Below are 23233 nucleotides of genomic sequence, written 5' to 3'. Positions count from 1 at the left end.
CCAGCCCCCTGAGTCAGGCACCCTGGCTTCCTGTGCCTGGCTGCCCTGGGACCACTGGGCTGTGATTCCTGCTGGGCAAGGGTCAGCGTCCGATGCACTGACTGTGTCCATTGCACAAAGGATGGGGTAGCTGGGGGGGCACCGAGCACTGTGAAGGGAGGTGGGCACTCAGCTGTGTGCAGGGTTGTGCAAACACACGGTGATCCAGTGCTGGTATGGCATTAATTTGGGGTGGGCTCTTTGAGAGCTAGAGCAGACTGCGGGGAGGGGAGGGGTGGGTGACCCGATGCCGGGGAGAGGTGGTTGTCCTGTGGGATGCTGGTGCCACGCATAGCCCCTACACGGGGACCGGAGCGTCACCGCGGTGCCAACCAACAGCTGGCAGAGGGCGGGCGCTGCGCTGAAGCAGAACCCGGCCCTTGTCTGGTGCTGTGCTGGGAGCTGAGCCGGGGCCACGTCGGGCTGCGCCGTGGGCCGTATCCAGGGCCGCGTCAGTCCGTGCCGGGGCGCATCCGGACGCGGCCGGCGCACACGCGGCTCCGCACGGGGCAGCTCCGGGCCCGGCCCGCACGTGGTCTCGTGGCGCGCTGCCCGCCCAAGGACCCGGTGGGTGCGCCGCCGCCGCCGAGCGGAACCGACCAATAGCAGCGCGACCCCGGCCCCGCGGCGCCGAGCTGACCAACGGGAGCTGCGAGCCGGCTGCTGACGTCACGAGAGGGCGGGCGCTGGGTGTCGGCGGGCTATAAAGCCGAACGGGCGGAGGGCAGCCGCGCCAGTGAGAGGCGGAGGAGCGGCGGAGCGAAGCTGAGAGCGGCGTCCCTCGTGCTGCGTCCCGGCCTTCCCGCCCGGCGCTGTCGGTGAGCGGTGCGGCCCTGCGGGGCCTCGCGTGGCGGCGGGACTGGGGCGGGAGGGGAACGGCCGTTGGCGGTGCGCGGGAAGAGCGCTGAGGCCCCGCTGTCCGCCCGCAGGATGTGCCGCCCGCCGCCATGGAGCCCGGCCCGGCCCTGAGCGCTCGCAGCCGCCCGCCCCGCCGTGCAGCCCTATAGCGGCGGCAGCTCCGCATCCCGCCCGCCGCACAGCCTATTTAATTCCCCGCCGTAATTTATTGTAGCGTCCCCATACCCCCCCCCCCCCCCACACACACCCTTCCCCGCCCCACTCACGCCCCCTCGTAGCCCGGAGCTTTGGCCATGGAGCTGCCCCTCTCCGAGCCCACCGCCGCCCCACTCACCCCCTTCCTATGGATGCTGGTGCTGGGCTTCGTCATCGCCTTCGTCCTGGCCTTCTCGGTGGGTGCCAACGACGTGGCCAACTCCTTTGGCACGGCCGTGGGCTCCGGTGTGGTGACGCTGCGGCAGGCCTGCATCCTGGCCAGCATCTTTGAGACGGTGGGCTCCGTGCTGCTGGGGGCCAAAGTCAGCGAAACCATCCGCAAAGGGCTGATCGATGTGGAGATGTACAACGGCAAGCAGGAGCTGCTGATGGCCGGCTCCATCAGCGCCATGTTCGGTGAGTCCCGGTCACGGCGCTGTGACACCCAGATGCGCCCCATGCTTCCTCACCCGCCTCCCTTTTGCCTTCCAGGCTCGGCCGTGTGGCAGCTTGTGGCTTCGTTCTTGAAGCTCCCCATCTCGGGTACGCACTGCATCGTTGGAGCAACCATTGGATTCTCGCTGGTGGCCGAAGGGCAGAAAGGCGTCAAGTGGTCCGAGCTGCTAAAAATCGGTGAGCCGGGCGAGGCGATGCTCCAGGAGCATCGTGCCCACCTTGGTGCGTGGCACCGGCTCCTGGCAGGGCTTCCTTCCCACGGCGGGGCTCCAACAGCACCTCTTTCCTCCTAGTGTTGTCCTGGTTCATCTCGCCCCTCCTTTCCGGCATCATGTCTGCCGTCCTCTTCTTCCTCGTCCGTAGGTTCATCCTCCGCAAGGTAAGGATGGCCCAGCTGTGCTGGCAGGCTGTGGAGCTCCTGCTGCTCGCTGCTTTGTTTGCTGGGCCGCGTGCACTGCAGTGTGTCTGCGTGTCCTTGTGGCTGAGCGATGGGGAGCCTGGGCCCGCTCTTGTCCCGTGAGGTGGGGACCAGGAGATAAGGAGCTTTTGCTTGCCTCTTCCAAAACATCTGGGCTGTTTCAGCAGGGGCAGCTGCAGCTTTGCTGCTGGAGCTGATAAGGTTGGAGCTGCATGCCATGCTTTTCTGGACTCACGTGAGGCTCTCGTTCTGCAGTGGTAGTTGACAAGTGATGATGGTGGCTTTTTTTGAAGCCGGGAAGAACCAAAATTGTCCCTGGTGCCTGGAAACTGCACTTCCCTCTGCAGGAGAGGCAGGCTGAGCAGCCCACACCTCCTGGCTGTTCTGCTGCAGCTGCTTCCCCACTGCTGCTGGTTTCAGTCTCCCAAAGTCAGGATTCAGGGTGCTGCTTTATGCGTGGTTTGTGGCTGTGTCACTTCAAACTCCCTTCAGCTCCTCTGGTTTCCTTTGGTGTTTGGAGGAGCTGCTGCCCACAGATGTAGGAGCTTTTCCATCCCAAACCGCTGGAGAGCAACAGGTCTGGTGTGGGGGCTGTGCTGGGGGCAGCCATGTGAGGACCCTCTGGTCGTGTGCCATTCTATCCTGGCAGCTGAAAGCTGTGCTCAAAGCTCCACGGCCAAATTGCTCTGTGTTCCTCCCTGCCCTAAACCTTGCCTGGTGGCAGCAGCACCCTGATGGGGCACTGAGACCTCAAGGGAATTCATGGGCTCTGTCTGTGCTGGAAAAGATTTCTGCTGTTTAGGGAGTCTGAAAGTCTGGGAATAAAAGGGTCTGGCACCCAGAATATTGGGGGTGCAGCTTTGGAGGTTATTTTTTGGGGGTGATGAACTTGAAGCACGCTGATCCTTCAGGTTGGGGGCATTCAGCTGGCTGCCCAGAGCGCCCGGCTCCAGCGTTCTCTATCAGCACTTTGTTCTGCACGTTTCAGTTTAATGACACCCGTGATTTTAGGTCTGGAAGAACTACTTCTGCTCCAAGAGATGTTAAGATCTTATCGCTGTGCTTTCTGCCTGGCAACCCTTTCAAAACGCTCCGGCGTCACTGCTGTGGGAGCAGCCTTGCATAACTGCCCTTTCAGAGCCCTGCTTGCCACCTCCCGCTTCCCGCTGTCCCTCGGTGTTGGCAGCAGTGCTGGGCAGGGCTGGGCTTGGTGCTCCTGCTGCCTCCGGGCGCAGGTCTGCAGGGCAGCGAAGCTGCTTGCAAGCTGAGGGCTTTGTCGTTCTGCCCAATCAGTGAGAAAGAGGCAAAAGCTTTGAGGAGGGCTTTTCTCCCAAAGCACCCGGTGGGACCAAAAGCCCCACGCAGCCGGAGCGCAGGGAGGGGATGCAGGGACCTCCAGCCCAGAGCTGCTGCTGGAGCCGGGCGCCCAGTGAGAGCTGTGCTCCGCAGCTCTGCAGCTCCAAATGTTGTCTTGCAGGCTGACCCCGTCCCCAACGGCCTGCGCGCTCTGCCCGTCTTCTACGCCTGCACCGTGGGGATCAACCTCTTCTCCATCATGTTTACCGGCGCGCCCTGTAAGTACGCACTGCGGTGCTTGAAACTCACTTTTGAAATCCTTGATGAAGCCTCCATTAAATGCCCGATTTACCCCTTTTTGCTTTTCAGGGCTGAATTCTCCTAGAAGGCGGCTGGCCTGTGCCGGTTTCAGAAGGCGGCAGGCTAGCGTGCGCTGAGTTCTGGGCTAGATAGGTGCCTGCCTGAACTAAACCCCACAGAACTTTCCCCTAGAGCTCCAGATAGTGATGTGTGTCCCCCCCCCCCCGAGCTGGGTACCCAGATGTTGCTGGGGCTGCTGTGGCCCTGTAGTGAGGTGTGGGGCCAGAGGCTCTTCCCGCACACCCGGCCCTTAGGAGTGAACTAATTATCCCTGAGGCTTCCTGGCAAGAAGAGGTGGTGTGCTGCAGCTGGCACCTGTGCTGAGAAGAGGAGCTCGTATCGCAGTTTGCAGCCCCTTTGGGAACAGCAGATTGATGTGTTTGTGTTTGGCTGTTGTGTAGGGGGACGGCCGGGCCAGGTGACGCCCGCCAGGCTGGCACACAGAGAGCAGCGCCCACAGAGCCGAGGGCAGGTGGTGCAGGAAAACACACAAATCATAGCTTCCATCAGGCAGAGCTCTCAGCGTGAGCTGTTTTCAGTCTGAGTGGGTTTCCTGTTGTGGAACAGTGGAAGAGGTCATTGGAGGCTGGAGGTGGAGTGACAGGAGGCAGCGTTGGCTTCCGAGGGTTTTGTCTGTAAACAGTGCCTGGAAGGCTCTGGGGGGTGTCTGCTTCCCTGCAGCATCCATAGGAGGAGGAGGAGAAGAGGCAGCAGTGGGATTGTGGCCTCCAGCTGTCGGCTCTGGGCTCGCAGCGTTGTGCAGCTGCAGTGTTGGTGCAAAGGAGCGGCGTGCTGCTGCCTTCAGCGGGGCCACCTCCTGCTTGCTCTGAGGGCCGCGTGCCAGCCCCTGCCAAAAGGCACTTGAGGAGCGCTTGGATTCCTCCTGCAGGGCAGGCGTTGCAGCAGGAGCTTTGAGTTGGGGTGTGCAGCCGAGAAACCCCCTTCCTGGAGCCGCTGAGGTCCCCGTGTGCCAGGCAGGCAGCGCGGTGCTGCGGCAGCCGTGCCGCTGTTCTCTTTGACATTGCAGCAAGGCAGGGCGCAGGGCTGTGCGGCGGCTGGGAGCGTTCCTGTTGCTGCTCAGGCAGAATGCACACCGGGCACTAATCGGGTTTGGCTGCAGGAGGGAGGGAAAGTGCCTGAACATGTGGAACAGATTAGCTTTCCGTGGGGGAGACCGCGGCCCGGCGGGGCTCTGTGAGATCCAGCTCTTGTTTTCTGTGTGGTCTCCGGGCTGGGGGAGCAGAGTCGGACACGGAGGGGGTCCCCGGGGGTTTCAAGATCCCTTGTTTTATTTCCTAGTGCTGGGCTTTGACAAACTGCCTCTCTGGGGTATCCTCCTCATTTCGGCGGGGAGTGCTGTTGTCTGCGCTCTCGTCGTCTGGTTCTTTGTATGTCCGAGAATGAAGAAGAAAATTGAACGTAAGTACCGGCGTTGTGCAGCTCTGCGGGCAGGGCTCCTTTCTGCAGCCAATCTCATTACCGTGGGGCTGTTCTTAGCAGGGATCTGCGGCTTCACGTAGCACTTAAGCTGCTCTGGGTTTGTGCAGCCGAGCTGTCGGCCCCGCGTGCCTCCGGCCAACCCCACAGCATGGGGGGGACCCCAAATTCCTGCTGCGAGCAGCGCCGTGCTGCTGGCTGGCAGCCGGTGGCCCTGCCTGCACTGCAGGCTGCTAACCTTGAATGGCAGCGTTCCTGGGGATCGATGAGGGTTGCGAGACAGAGCTGTGCGGGCTGGTGAAATCCTCCCCCCGGGGCAGAAATACCCATTGAAATACCCAGCAGCAGGCTGTAGTTCTGGCAGCACGGGAGGGCTGCGTGCTCTCGCATGCAGATACAGCGTGCAGCCTGCTTCCTCATTTGCAGACCTGTAGGCGAGAGATTAACGAGTGTCCTTGTCAGCTGCTGTAATTGGGGTGTGATTGACAGCTTTATGTCTGCCCTCAGAACCCTTTGAGCTGCTGGAGCTCCACGCAGCTGCAGGGCAGGCTCCTTCCTCTGCCTCACTGTAGCCTCCTTCCTTCCAGCCCATGGGAACGGCCTGGGTTTCCAGGGCTTGCCTTGGGAAGCAGAGGCAGATGGGGGTGTTTGGGCTCGCAGCTTCGTGATGGAGAGGGGGGACCCCGGAAGGGGGTGGGCGCCGGTCTGGCACGGATCACCGCGTGGAAGTGGCGATGGCTCACGTTGCGGCTGCGGGGCAGGGCGGCCCGAGGAAGGTTGGTTTGTTGGGAGAGGGATCCGTGCCCAAGGAGTAACCGGCAGAAGCCCCGTGGCGGTGCTCACCACACCCGGTGTGGGTGTGTGGGGATAAAAATAGGAGCTGAGCTGGCTTGTGACGGCCTGGCTGCCGCCTGTCGGACAAGGTATGACTGATGAGCATCGAGGTGGAAGGGGAGCAGCAAAGTTCAGGATTGAGGAGAAGCTGTAAAGCGATCGGTCTGCCATAAATGTGAGCGTGGGGGCACGACCTGGGGCAGGTGTGGCTGTGCCAAGGGTTGGGATGTAACGGCAGCCGCCTCTGTCTGCAGGAGAGATAAAATCAAGTCCCTCTGAAAGCCCGCTGATGGAGAAGAGCAGCAGCCTGAAGGAGGAGCACGAGGAGCCCAAGGTGCCCCTGGGCGACGCTCCCTCAGGCGTTGCCAAGAGCCCCAGCGCCGAGGCAGGGTCTGCTGTGCTGCAGCGGGCGGCCGTGGAAGAGAGGACGGTGTCCTTCAACCTGGGGGATGCAGAGGAGGCCCCCGAGCGGCTCCCGAGCAGCGACCTGAAGGAAACCAACGTGGATGGAGGTGAGCGGCGCTGGGGGCCGCGCTGGGGCTGCGTGGCGGCTCCGGTTGGGCGCTCACCGCTTTCTCTTCTGGCAGGAGCCGTTCAGTTGCCCAATGGTAACCTCATGCAGTTCCACCAGCCCGTGGGCCACCACCTGAACTCCAGCGGGCAGTACCAGTACCACACCGTGCACAAGGACTCGGGGCTGTATAAGGAGCTGCTGCATAAACTGCACCTGGCCAAAATGGGGGACTGCATGGGGGATTCGGGGGACAAACCCCTGCGTCGCAACAACAGTTACACATCCTACACCATGGCCATCTGCGGCATGCCCCTGGACTCCCTCCGGGCCAGGGAGGGTGAGGAGATGGAGAAGCTGACGTGGCCCGTGGCAGACACCAAGAAACGGGTCCGCATGGACAGCTACACCAGCTACTGCAACGCGGTGGCCGATGTGCACCCTGCTGCCGACGTGGATCTGAATGCTGCTCAAGTAGAGATGGGCCTCGGGGACAGGAAGGGCAGCAGCAGCTCGCTGGAAGAGTGGCAAGACCAGGACAAGCCCGAGGTGTCCCTCCTCTTCCAGTTCCTGCAGATCCTCACGGCCTGCTTTGGCTCTTTTGCTCACGGTGGCAATGATGTCAGGTCAGTAGCAGCAGTGCCGTGGCTGCTCCCGGAGCTCTGAGCTGCGCTCTGGGTTCTGAACCGCTCGCCTTTCTCTTGCAGCAATGCCATCGGCCCCCTGGTTGCGCTCTACCTGGTCTATCAGACAGGGGATGTGGCCACCAAGGTGGCAACCCCCATCTGGCTGCTGCTCTACGGGGGCGTGGGGATCTGCATCGGGCTGTGGGTGTGGGGCCGCAGGGTCATCCAGACCATGGGCAAGGACCTGACTCCTATCACACCATCCAGGTAAGGTGGAGCTCTGCTCCTGGGGGCTGCGTGTGCCCAGGGGGGAGAACCGATTCCCTCCGGTGCGGCTCGTGGGCAGTGCCTGCCTGCACACCCACCCTGTTGTGCACGAGGGTTGGTCTCGCCGTGCGCAGGATCTGCACATGCAGAGGGGCTGTGGGCTGGGTTCTGTCTCACTTTCCTTCCTGTTCTCATCCTTGCAGTGGCTTCAGCATCGAGCTGGCATCCGCCCTGACCGTGGTGATCGCCTCCAACGTGGGCCTCCCCATCAGCACGACACACTGCAAGGTAGGGCTGTGGGCTGTGAGCTGAGCGTGGCTCCCTGCGCTCCTGGAGGGGCTGCAGACCTCAAGGCTGGGAGAAGGGCGAGCGGCAGAGCTGCAACCCCGGTGCTGAGCAGTGGGGCTTTGGGGCGGGGAGGGGGAGGGGGAAGGGGGCTGCTCTGAGCGGTGCCCTCCTTCAGGTGGGCTCGGTGGTGTCGGTGGGGTGGCTGCGCTCCAGGAAAGCGGTGGACTGGCGCCTGTTCCGCAACATCTTCATGGCCTGGTTCGTCACCGTGCCCATCTCGGGCCTCATCAGCGCTGCCATCATGGCCCTCTTCAAGTTCGCTGTGCTGGGAGCGTGAGGTCGCGCTGTGCCTGCTTGCTGCTGCCCCAGGAGGGGGGGGGGGGGTGTCACACACAGTCCCTCCCCTCCCAGCCATGGGGCTCCCTCCGTTCCTCTGCGTGTTGTCACCGACGGCTCTTTATGGTTTATTTTTTTAACGTTCCGTGTCTCTCAAGGCAAGCTGAGCGGTGCTGGGCTGTCCTGGTGCTCCCAGCCTAGTAATGACAGGGCCGCTTTATTTTTTTATCCCTGCCCCCCCAGTTGAACCCAGACCCCTGCAGTGACCCCCTGGGGGCTGCGGGCTGTGCTGTGCTCGGCTTTGCCCCCCGCACTGCTGCTACCTCGGACTCAATAAAGGTTTCCTTCGTACGCCAGTGCTGTGCCTCGCTTTGGGGGGGGGGGGGGGGGGGGGGAGGGACTTCCGTCACCCCCTGGGTGTACCTGGGGCTGGGAATGTTGATAAGAGCCCCACGTGTGGCCCCCCCCCCCCGTCATGGGATGCGTAGGGTGGGGGGGGCGGTCTTATCAGGGCTCTGCAGCGGTGCTGGGCTGATGGCAGCGGGGGCTGCCGGGGAGGGGGTTGGGGGCCTTTGCTGGCGGGGTTCGTGCTCCGTGGGGTTGGGGCTGCCCGGGGTCGGGCCTTGACCCCCGGTTAATGATTGCCCGCTGCCTCGGGGGAGGGGGTGGGGGGCGGCCCTCGGGGGAGGGAGGGGGGCGGGGCGCTGGGCCCCTTAAAGCGGAGGGGAGCGGCGGGAAGGGGGGGAGGCGGCGGTGATGGGCAGCGAGAGGGAGCGGGGCACGGCGCTGGGGGGGGGCGACCCCCGGGCACTGCGCAGGGACTGCCAGCATCGGTGGGGTGGGGGGGAAGCCGGGGGTCGGGGGGAGAGTGGGGGGTCGGGGGGAGAGCGGGCGGAATGGGGGCTCCGTGTTTCTCCAACCTTTGTTGGTTAAATCCCGTTTTTCTGCCCCAATAATTCACTATACGGCAAACCCCCGTCCCGCGCCCCGCGCGGCTCCCGTGGGCTCCGTGCCATCCCACCCCCCCGACACACCGCCGGCCCCCCCCAGGATCTTCGTGAACCGCAGCCTGGCGCTGGAGAAGATCAAGTGCTTCGGCTTCGACATGGATTACACCTTGGCCAGTGCGTGGGGCGGGGTGGGGGGGGGCTGAATCGCGCCGGGGGGGGCAGGGTGGGCTGAGACCCCCAATCCCAAACCCACGTGGCCCCTGGGCTCTGCAGTGTACAAATCGCCCGCCTATGAGGAGCTGGGCTTCAGGCTGCTGCTGGAGCACCTGGTGTCCATCGGGTACCCCTCCGAGATCCTGGCCTACAAATACGACCCCACCTTCCCCACCCGGTGAGTGCTGGGGGGGTCTGGGGTTGGGGGTCGGGGGTCGCACACGCATTGCGAGCCCGCTGCCCTGCTCACGGTCCCGCAGGGGGCTGGTGTTCGACGCCCTCTATGGGAACCTGCTGAAGGTGGACTCGCATGGCAACCTGCTGGTCTGCGCCCACGGCTTCCGCTTCCTCCGGGGGTCTGTGTGTATTTCTTGTATTTGGGGGAGAGGGGGGGGGGAGTTGGGGGTCCCTCGGTAGCGTTGGGGTTCGGGTTGGAGCGGCTGAGCGGCCCCGTGCCCCCTCTGCAGGGCTGAGATCCTGCACTACTACCCCAACAAGTTCATCCAGCGGGACGACATGAAGCGCTTCCATATCCTCAACACCCTCTTCAACCTCACGGGTGAGCTGTGCTCCCCTCCCCCCAGCCCCAGACCTCCCCCCGTTTGTTGGGGTGCTGCTCCCCCTCACAGCCCCCTCCCACGGCAGAGACCCACCTCTATGCCTGTCTGGTGGACTTCTTCTCCAACTGCCCCAGATACGTCAGGTGAGCGGGACGTGGGGGTTTGTTTTCAGGAATGGGGGGGGGGTCCAGGGATCCCCCTGATACGCAGCACCTTCACCCCCTGTTTTTCTGCCCATTTTTAGCTGCGATACCGGCTACAGGCACGGGAACCTCTTCATGTCCTTCCGCAGCATGTTCCAGGACGTGCGTGAGGCCATGGACCAAGTGCATCTCTCGGTGGGGCTGTGGGCAGCGCTGGGGGACCCCGTGGCCCCAGCAGGTTTGGGGGTGGGGGGGAAACTGCAACCTTCTGCCACCTCCTCACCACCCATCCCCCCCTGCAGGGCTGCCTGAAGGAGAAGACGTTGGAGAACCTGGAGAAATACGTGGTGAAGGATGTGAGTGTCTGCGAGCCCCCCCCCAGGCCCCCAGCCCCTTCAGTCCCCATGTGCCCCCCCACTGCTCTCACTGTGCCCCGCAGCCCCGTGTGCCACTGCTGCTGAGCCGCATGAGGGAGGTGGGGAAGGTGTTCCTGGCCACTAACAGTGACTACAATTACACCGATGTGAGTGGTGGCACTGCTGCTTTTTGTGACCCCCACAACCCCACTGCCCTCCCAGCTGACACCACGTGTCATTGCAGGCCATCATGTCCTACCTGTTCGACTTCAGTGATGCGGACAAGGTAAGGGGACAGCTGTGCTGGGGCTGGGGGTGCCCCCACCCAACGTGACCCCATCCCCGTGTCACTTTCCCTCCCCCTTCCAAGCAGACCGGGACCCCTCCACGGCCCTGGCGCTCCTACTTCGATCTCATCGTGGTGGACACCCGCAAGCCTCTCTTCTTTGCTGAGGGCACCGTCCTGCGCCAAGTCAACACGGTGGGGACCGGGGCACCACGCGTCCCCCCACCAGCCATGGGGTGCAGTGACACCATGGGGTGCTCTATGCTTGCAGGACACGGGGAAGCTGCGCGTCGGGACCTACACGGGGCCCCTGCAGCACTGTGCTGTGTACTCTGGTGGTGAGCGCATGGCTGGGTGACAACGGTGGTGGAGGGACATGGTGGCACAGGGATGCACTGATACGGGGATGCAGTGGCACGGGGATGTGGTGGCAGTAGGGTGTAGTGGCACTGGGACGTGGTGACACTGGGATGGTGACACAGAGATACAGTGGCGCAGGGATTCAGTGACAGGATTGCAGTAATAGAGGGATGCAGTGGCATGGGGACACGGTGGCACTGGGATGCAGTGACACAGGGATGCGGTGGCACTGGGGTGCAGAGAGGTGCAGTAACGGGGGGATGCAGTGACACAGAGAGGCAGTGGCAGTGGAATGCAATGACAGAGGAGTGCAGTAACACGGGGATACAGTGACACTGGGACGTAGTGGCACAGGGATGCACTGACATGGGGTTGCAGTGACACAGATGTGGTGGCACCGGGATGCAGTGACAGAGGGGTGCAGTAACAGGGGGATGCAGTGACACGGTGACCCCACATCATGCCATCCTGTTGTCCCAGGCTCCTCAGACTTGGTGTGCGACCTGCTGGGCGTGAAGGGCAAGGACATCCTGTACATGGGGGACCACATCTTCGGGGACATCCTCAAGTCCAAGAAGCGGCAGGGCTGGCGCACCTTCCTGGTGGTGCCCGAGTTGGCCCATGAGCTGCAGGTGTGGACGGAGAAGAGCGGTGAGCAGCCCCAGCCGTGCCTCCCCTCCCTGCAGGACCCCCCTGCCAGCCCCAGGTGCCGGCGCTGAGCCGGAGCTTTGCCCTGGCAGAGCTGTTTGAGGAGCTGCGCAGCCTGGATCTGTTTTTGGCGGAGCTGTACCAGTGAGTGGGCACCGCTCTGGGGTCCCTGCCCGCGGGTGAGGGGGACGGGACGGGACACAAAGGGCCCTTGTGAGCCCCCCGCTCCACCGCAGGCATCTGGACAGCGGCAGCAGCGAGCGGCCGGACATCAGCTCCATCAAACGTCACATCCAGGTGGCGGCAGGACCGCCGTCCCCGTCCCCCGGAGCAGCCCGGTGTGGGATAGCGGTGCCCTGAGCGCCCCGCTGTGTCCGCAGAAAGTCACGCACGAGATGGACATGTGCTACGGGAAGATGGGCAGCCTCTTCCGCTGCGGCTCGCGCCAGACCCTGTTTGCCAGCCAGCTGATGCGCTACGCAGACCTCTACGCCTCCTCCTTCCTCAACTTCCTCTACTACCCCTTCAGTTACCTCTTCCGGGCGCCCTCTGTCCTGGTACTGCTGACCCCGTGCCTCAGTTTCCCTCCCCGCCCCCAAGTCCATCGGGAGCCGGGCGCCAACCCCGCTCCCTCCCCGCAGATGGCCCACGAGTCAACGGTGGAACACGGCCCTGTGGACGCCGGAGAGGGAAGCGCAGCCCCGGAGCTGCAGCTGGAGCGGCGCAGCCAGCAGGAGCCACTCCGTCTGTCTCAGGACCCGGGGCTCCCCTGGGACTCCAGAGGAGGGGAGGAAGAGGACGGCGAGGCCTGAGCCCACAGCTGCCCGTCCAGCAGGGCCGGGCCCAGCACACACTGGGTGCTGCCCTGGGGCTGATGGCAGCACGGCACCCCCGCTGCAGGGCGGCACCAGGGTACCCAGCAGCTCTCCATCAGCTCCAACCGCTCTGGGGATGGTGCCCAAACACAGCAAGGGCCTGGGGCCAGGGCTGCACCCTTTTACCTGCTAAGAGTCCCAGCCTCTCCCCTTCTTTACCTTTGTCTATTTATAAAAGACACGTTAACTTCTGCCAAAGTTTTATTGGAGTCACAGAGTAATAGAAGAGACATAAATTATATTTTCTTTTTTCAAAAGAAAATTTCCTTTGCCCCAAGACCGGGGAAGATTGGAGCAAAGGGCCCAAGGCCTGGGCCAGCAGCTGGGACAAGTGCTGTGGCTGCATGCAACCCTGGGGCAGCCCTGCACTGCTGGTCCTGCAGCTCCTGGGCCAGCTGAGGTTCCTCTGTTGACACCCAAAGCTGGGTGGGGAGGAGCCGTGGGGCAGGACGGCTGTTTGCTGGGGGCAGGAAGATGAAGCTGGGGCTCTGCTCTGTGCTCAGCAACAGCAAAACCATTGCACTCCTCTCACAGGGGGGAACCCTCAGCATCCTGGGCTCTGGGTGCCCTCACAGCTTCGAGGCTGAGCACAGTTCTCCTGGTGGCAGGAGGCAGCAGGGGGTTCCAGACAGGGGCTGTGTTCCTTCTTCAGGAGAAACCCTTGGGATGTCACTTCCCAAACCACGAGAGGCACCCAGAGCACTGCAGCGACCAGAACCATCGGCCAGCACAAAAACCAGGGCGTGCTTTGGGGTGGAGGAGCCAATGGCTGATCCCACAGCACAGAGCCCACGTCTCCAACCCCAGATCTTGCTCAGCACCCCACCGGCTCTCGCTGCATCTCTAGTGTAAAGCTTTAAACACTTAAAAACAGTGAAAAAGGCTGAAAAAGGCCGCCCCTGCATAACTACATCTGAGAGGAGACGGTGTAAGTGCAAGGCAGCGTGGCTGAGCCAGCAGCCCCCAGGGAATCCCCTCAGCAACATTTGGGGCTACAGACTCAAAACCTCCATCTCTGCCACCTCTGGCAAAGCTTTGTTTTTCCGGAAAAAGAACTGAGTCTCCTCATCGTCATCCAGGATTTCACTGAGGGACGACACCACAGGGTCGTGGTCCCTCAGCATCTCCGGGTAGTGGCTCCCAGCCCTCTCTATGCGCAGCGAGCGCCGCACCGGCGTCAGGAATTTCAGCTCTTGGCCTTCTGGCAGCTCCCTCACTCTGCAGGGAGGAAAAAAGAAGCGCGAGTGGGGCAAAGCCCACAGGGAACGGCACAGGGCGCTCGCTGGCGGCAGCTCAGCCTCACCTGGGCACAGACGTCACTTGTAGCTTGATGGAGGACACAGGCAGGCTGCTCAGGGCGCGCTCTGTTTGGCACGGAGTCACAGCCGCCTGCTGCCTCTCGCCTGGGCAAGGTGTCGTGGGCTCCCACAGAAGGCGCTGCTCAGGCTTTTGCCCTGACAGGAGAGAGGAGAGTCATAGATCACAGCAGCTTTGGTCACAGGGGGCCTTAAAGATCACCCAGCTCCAACCTGCTGCCATGGGCAGGGTTGCCAACCACCGGCTCAGGGCTGCATCCAACCTCGAATGCCTCCTGCAATGGGGCATCCACAACCTCTGCACAACCTGTTCCAGCGGCTCAACACCCCACAAGAATCTTCTCCTATCACCCAACCTAAATCTCCCCTCTTTGAGCTTAAAGCCATTCCCCCTTGCCCTACCACTGTCAGACTGTGTGAAAAGCCGGCCTCCCTCCTGCTTGTAAGCTCCCTTCAAGGACAGGAAGGCCACAGTGAGGTGTCCCCACTGCCTTCTCTTCCCCAAGCTAACCAAACCTAGGACTGTCCCACCCCAACACCTCGCACTTGGCTTGCTGAACCTCATTAGGTTCACGCAGGTCCACTTCTGAAGCCTGCCCAGGTCCCTCTGGACGGCATCCGTCCCTTCTGTTACATCGAACTGCACCGCTCAGTGTGGTGGCATCTGCAAACTGCTAAAGGTGCACCAGATTCCACTGCCTGTGGCACTGATAAAGATGTTGAAGAGCACCAGTCCCAAGATGGACCCCTGGGGGACAGTGCTTGTGACTTATGGCCTTCATTTGGACATAGAAAAGGGCAGCAGGATTGTAGAGAGGGAAGAGAGCTGCAGGGGGAACTACAGCACTGCAGAGCTCTGGACGTAACCCAGGGCACCTTGCATGCTGCGCCAGGCTCAGCTCTGGCAGAGGAATTTTGCCCCATTTCTGAGCTGAGGGCTCTGGATTTCACAATGCTCAGTCCTCAGCAAAGTCAGCAGGGATACAGGCTGCTGGGACAGACTGCAAAGCACGGGGAACAGCGGCCTGCCCGCCAGCCCCTGCATGCCCGTGTTACCCTCTGATGGCTGTTCTGCAGTCTTCAAAATATCAAGGACAACTTCTCTGAGCTCCTGGAGTGGCTGCAAGAAATGAATAAATAAATAAAATAAAAATCAGGACACAGGTCAAGGCAGGCAGGGAAAGAAGACTACAGTTCAGAAAGGAGAAAAGGTTCCTGCTGCCTCCCTCAGGGAAGTGCGGATGGCCACAGCTTTTCCCTTCTCCAGATCTGTGTGCAGATGCCCACCCCAGGTGCAGACCAGGCCCAACGTGCTGCCAGCTCACCCACAGCCCCCCCCGCCCTGTGCATACACTGCCTCAAGTAGTTTTGTGGAAACAACCAGGACTTACAGCTCTAAAGGCCTTTTCCACCAACAGCTGCTAAACTGATCCCAAAATCCAACCCCAGGGCTTTGGGGCAACCTGCTGGTGCACAGGAGGAACCAAAGGGCTCCTTACTCACCTCAGCACCAGCGCAGACTGCTGCTTCATACAGCCCTGTCACATCGAAAGGGCCATCGCGGGCAAGCAGCTTGGCTTTGCAGATCCAGAACTTGGCACACTTCTCTGCACTGGGCTCGTGGCACAGAATTGTTGAGAGCTCCTCTGATGGGATGCCCTGCAAGACAAGGTGAAGTGCTGGAGAAGAGCTGGGCCTGCATGCCAACATCCTCTCAAACAGCAGGCGAAAAGGAGGGTGGTCTGAAGTCTGCACTTCGCACTCACATTCCAAAATCTCCTACATAACCTTGGATGGATGATACAGTTTTTCTGTCTCCATTTTCCCTCAAAAAAAAGAGCCTAGCATTTCAGAGGGAAGTCGAGGGACAGATTCTTCAGCACAGGCACCAGCAGGGCCACCAAACCCAGAGCCGGGCTGGCAGATGGCATTCCCAGCGGTGGGGCCCACCAGGGACATATCCTGGAGTGGTTCAACCAGCCTGGGCTGCTGCTGCAGGAATCCCTGCTGCAGGATGCACTGCTGCACACCAGGACGAACGCAGGGACGCCTGCACAGCGGCCATCGATCCGTGTTCCTTGCAGTGCATCTCACTGCATGCCCTCAACTCCAGGGGTGAACTGAGCGTGGTGACTTTTCCTAAGCCAAGCAAGAATGCTTTGCTTCAAGAAAAGAGTGGCCTGGTGGCCGTAGCTCCTTCCCCATCCCCACCTCCTCGATGAGCTTCAGGCACTCCGTCAGCAGGGCGTTGATCCTGGCCAGGTAGAGCTGCTCCGGCTTCTCAGGCTTTTGCTCCTCCTGCACGGTGCTCCTGTGGGCTGGCTTCTGCTTCATCGGCTTTTTTGGAGGCAGCGTCATGGGCGGCCGTTTGTAGCACTTGCCCTTGGAGGCCAGCCACTGCTCCAGCTGTCTCCTGGGGAAGGACCGAGGGATCGCTGTCAGCACCACACAGCACTGGCACCTGCTGCCCGGCTGCCCTCTGGGTTTGTAGCTGCTTGGGAAGATCTACCCTAAGAATCACAACCGAGGCAGGCAGGGGAGGCAAACCCCCCCAGATGTCAGAGCGTCCCGAGGATAAAATGGGAGAGGCAGCACAAAGCAGCAAGGCTGTGCTTCACACTCTGCTCACTCACTGCTGCCTGCAGGCAGTTGTCGCGAGGCAGAAACGAGGAACCCAAAGGACACCGAACTTCACCCTCACCCCCCTCTGTGCTGCAGCATCCCAGCAGTTCAGACTGCAGCTGGGGCCCTGCAGCCTGCAGCCGGCTCACGTGCTTCAGTGCCTCACTCTGCTTCCCCTGAGTAGGAGAACAGTCAGCCAACGATGCCACTCACCTACGATCCTCTGGTGTTGGGCTCTTGGGAACACGCCCAGCATGCACTCCGTGCGCCTGCAGCAGCTCTGGTTTACGCACCTCCCTGCTGCTCCCAAATTCACCCCGATTTCCTTGAGTTCTGGAGCTGTAGGTGCTGGGAAGAGACTGTTTTTTTGGGACTCCCGCTCGGGATACTGCTGCGTGTCCACAAGGCGCTGCCTTCACGTCCTTCCTGTCTGCTCCCCCTTTCACTGTGGGTCGTTGCCACTGCCCTGTGGTGCACAGCTTCAGGCCTGGTGTCCTCGTGGTCCCACTTGTGGTGCCCTGGGGCCGGCTGGAGGCTGGGGGCTTTGCAGGAGCTCTGTTGGAGTGCTTAAGAGTTCCCATCAGAGACGTGCCGAGCTTTCCCCCAAGTTCCCTTGCTGCATTGTTTTTTTCCTGTTTTACAGCTGGCTTTTTATGTAGCAAACGTGTAGAATTAGCAAGGAACTGAGGGGGTTGCAACGGCCGGGTTGTGCCGCTTGGTTTTTGGGATGCACTTTTTGAGGCTGGCAGGGGTTTCCTGAATTTCTCCTGAATCAGCACTTCCTTAGCCTGGCAGCTATTAATTCTGTCCTTTGGGCCCTTGACGGTCCTTGACACAGTGCCTGAGCTCTGCCCGTGAGCCAGAGCTCTCTTTTTCCCCAGACTGTTCCCATTAGACTGAAAAGTGTTGCTGGGCACAGGGTTTGCAGCTGCTTGTGCTGGCAAGTTCTCTTTGCCACAGCCAAGCCACTCCTGCAGGCCCTCACTCAGGGAGCAAGGTGCCCCGGGCACAGGCTGGCCACTTCCACTCTCCTCCGGCCTTCCAGGGTTTAGCAGACAAGAGGCAGAAGCTGGGAGCCTCCCTTTGGGCTGCGCAGAGGGGTTTGTGCTCGGAACGAGGCCTGCAGGCAGCTCTGTGCCCTTCCCCAGCTGCCGTGGCCGCATCGCTGCTGCTCTCTGCGATGCACGTGAGGACTGCCGCAGTGCAGCGTGCCCAGCTGGCTGTGCAGGTTTGGCAGCAGGCTTGTCATCCTTCCAGGTGCCCTTTGCTACGTTTTGGACTGCACCCTTCTTGTTCCTGTCAAGCTGCAGAGACAAAGAAGCTGAGGCAGGGCCCAGAGCAGAGCTCGGCTCCGTCCCACCCCGCAGCCCCACCAGCCCAGGGGATGTGCACAGAGCCCTGCAGGGGGAAGCAAGCCCAGTGTAACACCCAGCACCAGGGCAGAGGACAATTCTCTCAGCTGAAGTTCCTCTGAAAACTAATGAGTTGTCTTGGGGCCAGATATTTAGCAGGGCGTTGATTACTGCTTGCCCGGGGTCAGGAACTCACTGTCCTGGTTTGTGTGCTCCGTTCTGCCTGGGAGCACTTCAAGCATGAGATACAAAACCAGACTGAAAAGAGACTGGTAAGTCTTCTACTTACATGTTCTGGTTTAGAAACTGGTTTTAAGAGTGGATCCAGGCGATTTGTCCGGTCCTTTAAATAGGGCCTGCAGAAACAAGTCACCCAAATACTGAGCAGCTGTTCCAGAAAAGCTGAAATACACCAAGTGCTTCTGGTTGCCACAGCCACCAGAGCTGATGAGAAGCATTTTGAAGCTGTCAAGGAAGAACCATGTCATATTTCTTTTCCTTCCGCGGGGCAACGGAAAAGTGACACAAAAGACAGTTGCATAACTCACAGCTTCCACTGACGAGAAAAGAGATCAAAGCGCTTCCTGCAGCTGATGGGGCTGGGCAGGACGTGATGGGGACTCACTTAACAGGTCAGCTGTGGCAATGAGCTTCTCTCTGATTGCTTCTAAACGGGCTGAAATGTCCCTTCCTAATATTACCCTACTGCTAAAGGCTGCTAAAATGCAGCACTCAAAATTGGACTGCTTTCTGCTGCACAAAGCTGGTAATGCAAACAAAGCTGTCCTGCAAACCCAAAGCCTGGGATGAAAAAGCTTCGTGGAGATTCAGAAGACACCCAGCAGACGTGGTATTAAAGAGCAGGAAACGTCAACACTCAAACCACATCTGTTCTGACGCTGCCAGTAACAGCAGAGCAGCGCCAGGGCACTGCAGGAGCTGCCCCAGCCTCAGCTCTGACAGCTGGCACGGGGCTGAGGCTGCTCTCGTTAGCAAGCACTGCAGCAAGGCAGGTGCTGGTGAGGCACAGACAGCTGCACACCCCGACTTACTTGGTACTGGGGCATTTCAGCTTCCTTTTGGCCTCCAGGTACTCCTGGAGCTTTCTTCTCCGCTCTTCTGCAAAGAAACGGTAGGAAAACATGGTGCACGCAGCGCTGTGGGGATGAGCACATCACCGAGCTCCCAGCTGGAGCGCAGTGCTGCTCCCAGACCCCCAGCACACACGAGGCGCTGCCTGCAGCCCGCTGGAACAAAAGCTGTTTGATGCTTGCAGCACCAAGCTGCCCAGGGTGCAGTCATGCAGAGCTTTGCAGGCCTGTGGGACGGCCTGTAGGAGGTGCTGCCTACGAGCACCAGCAGCAACAGGGCGGCCACAGCTTCCCCAGGCTGCCCGTCCCATCCCAGCTCCATTCCCCCTCGTCCTATCCCTATCACATCACCCAAAGACTCGCTCTCCCTCTTTCTGCTTTCACACAGGGCAGTAAGGCCCAACTCAGTGACCACTGGGGGCTCTGGGTGCACCCAGCCCAGCGCTCCCCAACACAGCATCCCTTCCTGCCTCCGCAGCCCCCAGCACCGCCCCCAACCCCATTTCACAGAATCACAGAACGGTTGGGTTGGAAAGGACCTCAAGGATCATGAGCCTCTGACCCCCCATCACACACAGGGCCACCAACCTCCACATTTCACAGCAGCCCAGGCTGCCCAGGGCCCCATCCAACCTGGCCTTGAACACCTCCAGGGATGAATGAGGCATCCACAGCCTCTCTGGGCAGCTGTTCCAGCACCTCACCACTCTCACAGCAAAGAACTTCCCCCTGACATCCAACCTTCATCTGCCCTCCTTCAACTCCAAACCGTTTCCCCTCGTCCTGCTGCCATCTCCCCTTGCACAGAGCTGACTCCCCTCCTGTTTGCAGGCTCCCTTCAGGCACTGCAGGCTGCACTGAGGTCACCCCGCAGCTTCTTTTCTCCATGCTGAACAAGCCCAGCTCCCTCAGCCTGTCTTTGTAAGGGAGCTGCTCCAGTCCCCCGCTCATCTCTGCGGCTCCTCTGCCCCCTCTCCAGCAGCTCCCTGTCCTTCTCGTCCTGGGGGCTCCAGCCCTGGACGCAGTGCTGCAGATGGGGCCTCACAGGAGCAGAGCAGAGGGGGACAATCGCCCCCCTGTCCCTGCTGCCACCCCCCCGTTCTGCTGGAGCCCAGGATCCCGTTTGTTTCCCAGCTGCAGTCGCACACTGCTGGCTCACGTTCAGCTTTTCACCCCTGGCTCCTTCTCTGCAGGGCTGCTTTCAAGGACCGCTCCTTCCAGCTCCTTCCTTTCGCGGTCACCCCACAAGTCGCCTCCACAAAGACCCAGACCCACAGCCGGCCCAGGCTCCCCGCACCCCCCGCGTCCGATTCCGGCCCCGCAGCCGGGCTCGGATCCCCGCTCCCAGCGCTCACCTTGCGCAGCCGCCGCCATGTCCACAACCCGCCCAACCGCCGCCCCGCGCCCATTGGCCTCCGCCTCTTTCAAACTGCCCAATGGAGAAGAACGATGAGGGGGGGCGGGGCGGAGACGGTGAGCTGCGATTGGGCGAAGCGAGCGGAAGGGGCGGGTACAACGGAGCCACGGGTGGGGCCGGAAGGACGCGTCCGCCAATCGCATTCGTTTATGTGAGAAGGCGGGTGTGGTGGAGAGGAGCGGGGCGGGGGCGCCGGGGGGACTGAGAGGGGCGTGAGGGGAAGTCGGTGCGGTGTGGGGGGGTGCGGGGTCTCTAAGAGGGGCTGCGGAGGGGGGGCTTTGAGAGCGGGCTCTTAAGGAGAGATACGGGGCTCAGAGAGGGGCGTTGGGGGTTTGAGGGGTGCGGCGGGCCCCAGTCTTTGCCCCCAGGTACCCCGGGAGGCGGCCTGGGTGTGGGGCGCCGGGTCCTGCTCTGCTGCGGGAATGCTTCTCCTCCGGACAGAACCGCCCCCACCGATCCCCAGAGGCACACGCTGAGACACGCGTCCACAAGGAAGCTTTTATTTCTCCAATCTCACAATAAATACCTCCACCCCAAGAAGGGGGAGTGGAACAAAACCCATCATAATTACGGTAAAAAATATAAGTTAAAAGCAACAGGGCGGTAACGAAACATAAACAACGTGTGACTCGGGCCCACGGGGCCCAGAGCGGCTATTCCACGTGGAACAGCGTGGCGGGGCAGCAGGGCTTGTACTCGGTACATACAGCATGGAAACCAGCAACGGGCCGGTTTGGGTTGGGGCGGGCAGTCAGCGCCCGCTCAGCTTGTAGGTGGCAACGTTGACCTGGTCGGGTTGGTTGGTGATGCCCACGGGCTGCCGGGGCTGCAGGGAGGTGCAGATGAACCAACCAGGGAAGGCGGCCGACTCGAAGCGCGTGGTGCCCTCAGCCGGGCTGTCCAGGCGGTAGAAGATGAAGCGCGTCAGCTCGGCGCTGTCGATGTCCCGCGTGACGTCGGCTTCCTGCAATGCAGACCCGGAGAGGCTCAGTGGGGAGCGGGGGCAGCCGGGTGGGGAAGTGGGGATGGGATGGGGACGTGGGATGCTCACCTCCAGCTGCAGCGTGGGCTCGGCGCCGCTCAGCACGCACGACATGTAGAGCTTGTAGCCCTTGATGCCCAGTGCCACTGGTGTCTGCCCAGCTCCAGCGCTGCCCCGTGGGCCTCGGGGCCGATACAGCGCAATGTTGAGCCTCACTGCGGGGAGAAGGGACGGGTCAGCGGGCATGCTGCGGGGACAGGGGGTAGGGATAGGGGTAGGGGACAGGGCAGGGACAAGGATGCGGTGCCCTCACCTTTCTGGCTGGAGGAGGGCCCCTGGAGGTGCAGGGCCACCAGCTGTGTGGGCGACTCCAGCACGAAGCACTTCTGGTTGATGTCGAAGATGTCAAAGGACTGCGAGCGGGTGTAGCGGAAGGCGGGCGCCCCGGCGTAGCTGCTCTGCAGCCGCTGGAAGGTGACGGGCTCTGCGGGGGACAGGAGGTCAGCAGGTGGCAACAACACCCCAGCAACCATCCCTCCTCCTCCTCCAGCGCCACGCTCTTACCAAAAACCTCCTCCAGGAGCATGCTCAAGTCGCTGTCAGCGAAGTCCCTGCGCTTCGGCCTCCGCAGCAGTTTGGTCATGGCCACCACCAGCACGGCAGCCTGCCGGAAGCTCCGGCGTCCCTTCCTCACTGACACCTGCACACCCACAGCCGTGTGCTCAGAATCCAGGCGAGGCTTCTGCAGGCAGAGGGCTGCGGCTGAGCACCCTGTGCTGCGAGGGCACCGTGCCACCGTGCCACTGCACTCTGCCATCCGTACCTTCTGAAGGCAGAGGCAGGAGGGGCTGTAGAAAGTCTCCTCGCTGAGGCTGGAAGGCAAAGTGAATGGTGAGCTTTGGGCCACGTGAAGCTCAGACCCGCAGTGAGCCCCCAGCCCCTCTCAGTGCTCACCTGCTGCTCTCCAGCACGTCCAGGTTGGGAACAAACGCCATCTCTGTGCCCAGTGTGAAACCTGAGGGTGAAGGCAGGCTGCAGTGCTGTGCTTCTGCTCCTCCCGCTGCCTTCGGGGTGCTCTGAGCTCAGCTGCTGAGCGACGCGTTTTCAAGGAGCGCTGGAAGGAAGCGGCTGCCGTGCGGGATTTCCACGTTTCGCAACACGCCGGGAGGTTGCTGAGTTTCGTATCTGCAGCACGCAGCGCCGCGGGCATCGGCACCACCTCTGCTGTGTTGTGCAGGGCACTGCGGGGCTCAGCAGGGCCGTGCTTTGCCGGCAGATCTCAGAGCGAGCTTTGTGCCCGTGCTTTGGGGCTTAGTGGGGCCAAGTTTTGGGGTTAGTGTGAGACTCAGTGGTGCCATGATTTGGGGTCAATATGGGCTGCAGTGGGGCCATGATTTGGGGTTGATATGGAATGCAATGGAGCCATGCTTATTGTAGAGACCAGAGCATGCTTTTCGCCCATGCTTTGGGGTCAGCATGGTGTCTGCAGGATGATGCTTTGGGGTCAACATGGGTCTCAGTTGGGCCACACTTCAGAGTCAGTGTGGACCACACAGCAGGGCTGTGCTTTGCGATCGGTGTGGGGCCCCAGTGGGGTGATGCTTTGGGAGGAATGTGGGTCCCAGCAGGGCGGTGCTTCGGGATGAATGTGGGGCCCAGCAGGGCGGTGCTTTGGGATACTTGTGGGGCCCAGCAGGGCGGTGCTTTGGGATCAGCATGGGGCCCAGCAGAGCAGTGCTTTGGGGCCATTGTGGTGCACAGAGTGGGGCAATGTTTGGGGTCTGGCTCTCGTGTGCTGGCTGGGCTGACACACTGGGGCTGCCCCATGGCCACCAATGCCCCGGATGACGGCAGCTCTCGTCAGGGCTGCAGCAAGGCCGGATTCCCCAGAAGGGGCCAGTGATGCAAGCACTGCCAACTGTCCCATTTCCCCCCCCCAGCTCTTCTGCTTCCTGCCGGCAGCCACAGGGACCCCACACATCCCACTCTCTGATTGCTGTCTTTGGGATGCTGTCCTCTTGGTCTTTCTGCCACCCAGGCCCCATGTCCCCATTGCTGTCCTACAGGACGCCCATGGCCGCCCTGCCGGCTCCCACGCGGTTGCGCCACGTTGGCCGGGGATGTGCGTGCGTGGGGTGGCT

At 61.6% G+C, this 23233-nt stretch overlaps 4 protein-coding genes across 11 annotated transcripts in view; 2 read left to right on the top strand and 2 right to left on the bottom strand.

Moving 5' to 3' along the window:
- Nucleotides 1–12514, top strand: part of LOC128090180 (cytosolic purine 5'-nucleotidase-like) — a 587975-nt gene extending 575461 nt beyond the window's left edge. Inside the window, exons 1-17 of one of the 6 annotated variants that reach the window (XM_052702308.1) lie at nt 8664–8754; nt 8972–9045; nt 9145–9262; nt 9345–9440; nt 9552–9643; nt 9730–9787; nt 9889–9982; nt 10090–10143; nt 10227–10310; nt 10388–10429; nt 10517–10624; nt 10701–10767; nt 11270–11440; nt 11530–11581; nt 11674–11734; nt 11818–11994; nt 12079–12514. In XM_052702308.1, the coding sequence (XP_052558268.1) occupies nt 8678–8754; nt 8972–9045; nt 9145–9262; nt 9345–9440; nt 9552–9643; nt 9730–9787; nt 9889–9982; nt 10090–10143; nt 10227–10310; nt 10388–10429; nt 10517–10624; nt 10701–10767; nt 11270–11440; nt 11530–11581; nt 11674–11734; nt 11818–11994; nt 12079–12249 (1596 nt within the window). In that variant the 5' untranslated portion in view covers nt 8664–8677 and the 3' untranslated portion in view covers nt 12250–12514. Of the gene's footprint in view, nt 1–8663; nt 8755–8862; nt 9046–9144; nt 9263–9344; nt 9445–9551; nt 9644–9729; nt 9788–9888; nt 9983–10089; nt 10144–10226; nt 10311–10387; nt 10430–10516; nt 10625–10700; nt 10768–11269; nt 11441–11529; nt 11582–11673; nt 11735–11817; nt 11995–12078 lie in introns of those variants that run through there. The other 5 variants (XM_052702310.1, XM_052702309.1, XM_052702311.1 and 2 more) reach the window with 5 other exon arrangements.
- Nucleotides 1128–8272, top strand: SLC20A1 (solute carrier family 20 member 1). Its single transcript, XM_052702294.1, has 10 exons — nt 1128–1509; nt 1585–1725; nt 1842–1927; nt 3444–3540; nt 4922–5041; nt 6148–6405; nt 6481–7030; nt 7112–7297; nt 7501–7585; nt 7761–8272. Exons 1-10 carry the CDS (start codon nt 1191–1193, stop codon nt 7920–7922), a joined length of 2004 nt encoding a protein of 667 aa, XP_052558254.1. The 5' UTR covers nt 1128–1190; the 3' UTR covers nt 7923–8272.
- On the bottom strand, nt 12496–20143 carry CKAP2L (cytoskeleton associated protein 2 like). Its single transcript, XM_052702314.1, has 9 exons — nt 20049–20143; nt 18655–18721; nt 17892–17958; nt 16464–17554; nt 15840–16041; nt 15132–15287; nt 14685–14748; nt 13616–13766; nt 12496–13530 (listed from the first exon to the last, which is right to left on the bottom strand). Exons 1-9 carry the CDS (start codon nt 20065–20067, stop codon nt 13305–13307), a joined length of 2043 nt encoding a protein of 680 aa, XP_052558274.1. The 5' UTR covers nt 20068–20143; the 3' UTR covers nt 12496–13304.
- Nucleotides 20144–20601: 458 nt separating this feature from the next.
- On the bottom strand, nt 20602–22551 carry LOC128090186 (interleukin-1 receptor antagonist protein-like). Of its 3 annotated transcripts, XM_052702324.1 has the most exons (6): nt 22047–22551; nt 21916–21964; nt 21657–21834; nt 21406–21576; nt 21162–21307; nt 20602–21074 (listed from the first exon to the last, which is right to left on the bottom strand). In XM_052702324.1, exons 1-6 carry the CDS (start codon nt 22085–22087, stop codon nt 20862–20864), a joined length of 798 nt encoding a protein of 265 aa, XP_052558284.1. In that variant the 5' UTR covers nt 22088–22551; the 3' UTR covers nt 20602–20861. The 3 variants fall into 3 exon arrangements, with proteins under 3 accessions (XP_052558284.1, XP_052558283.1, XP_052558282.1); XM_052702323.1 differs by having other exon boundaries at nt 21657–21964; XM_052702322.1 differs by having other exon boundaries at nt 20602–21307; nt 21657–21964.
- Nucleotides 22552–23233: the final 682 nt, after the last annotated feature.

The sequence above is a fragment of the Tympanuchus pallidicinctus genome, unplaced genomic scaffold, assembly GCF_026119805.1.
Source record: "Tympanuchus pallidicinctus isolate F22 unplaced genomic scaffold, pur_lepc_1.0 scaffold44, whole genome shotgun sequence".
NCBI lineage: Eukaryota > Metazoa > Chordata > Aves > Galliformes > Phasianidae > Tympanuchus > Tympanuchus pallidicinctus.
The sequence above is the reverse complement of the archived record's forward strand: the minus strand, read 5'-3'. Positions and strand labels throughout refer to the sequence as shown.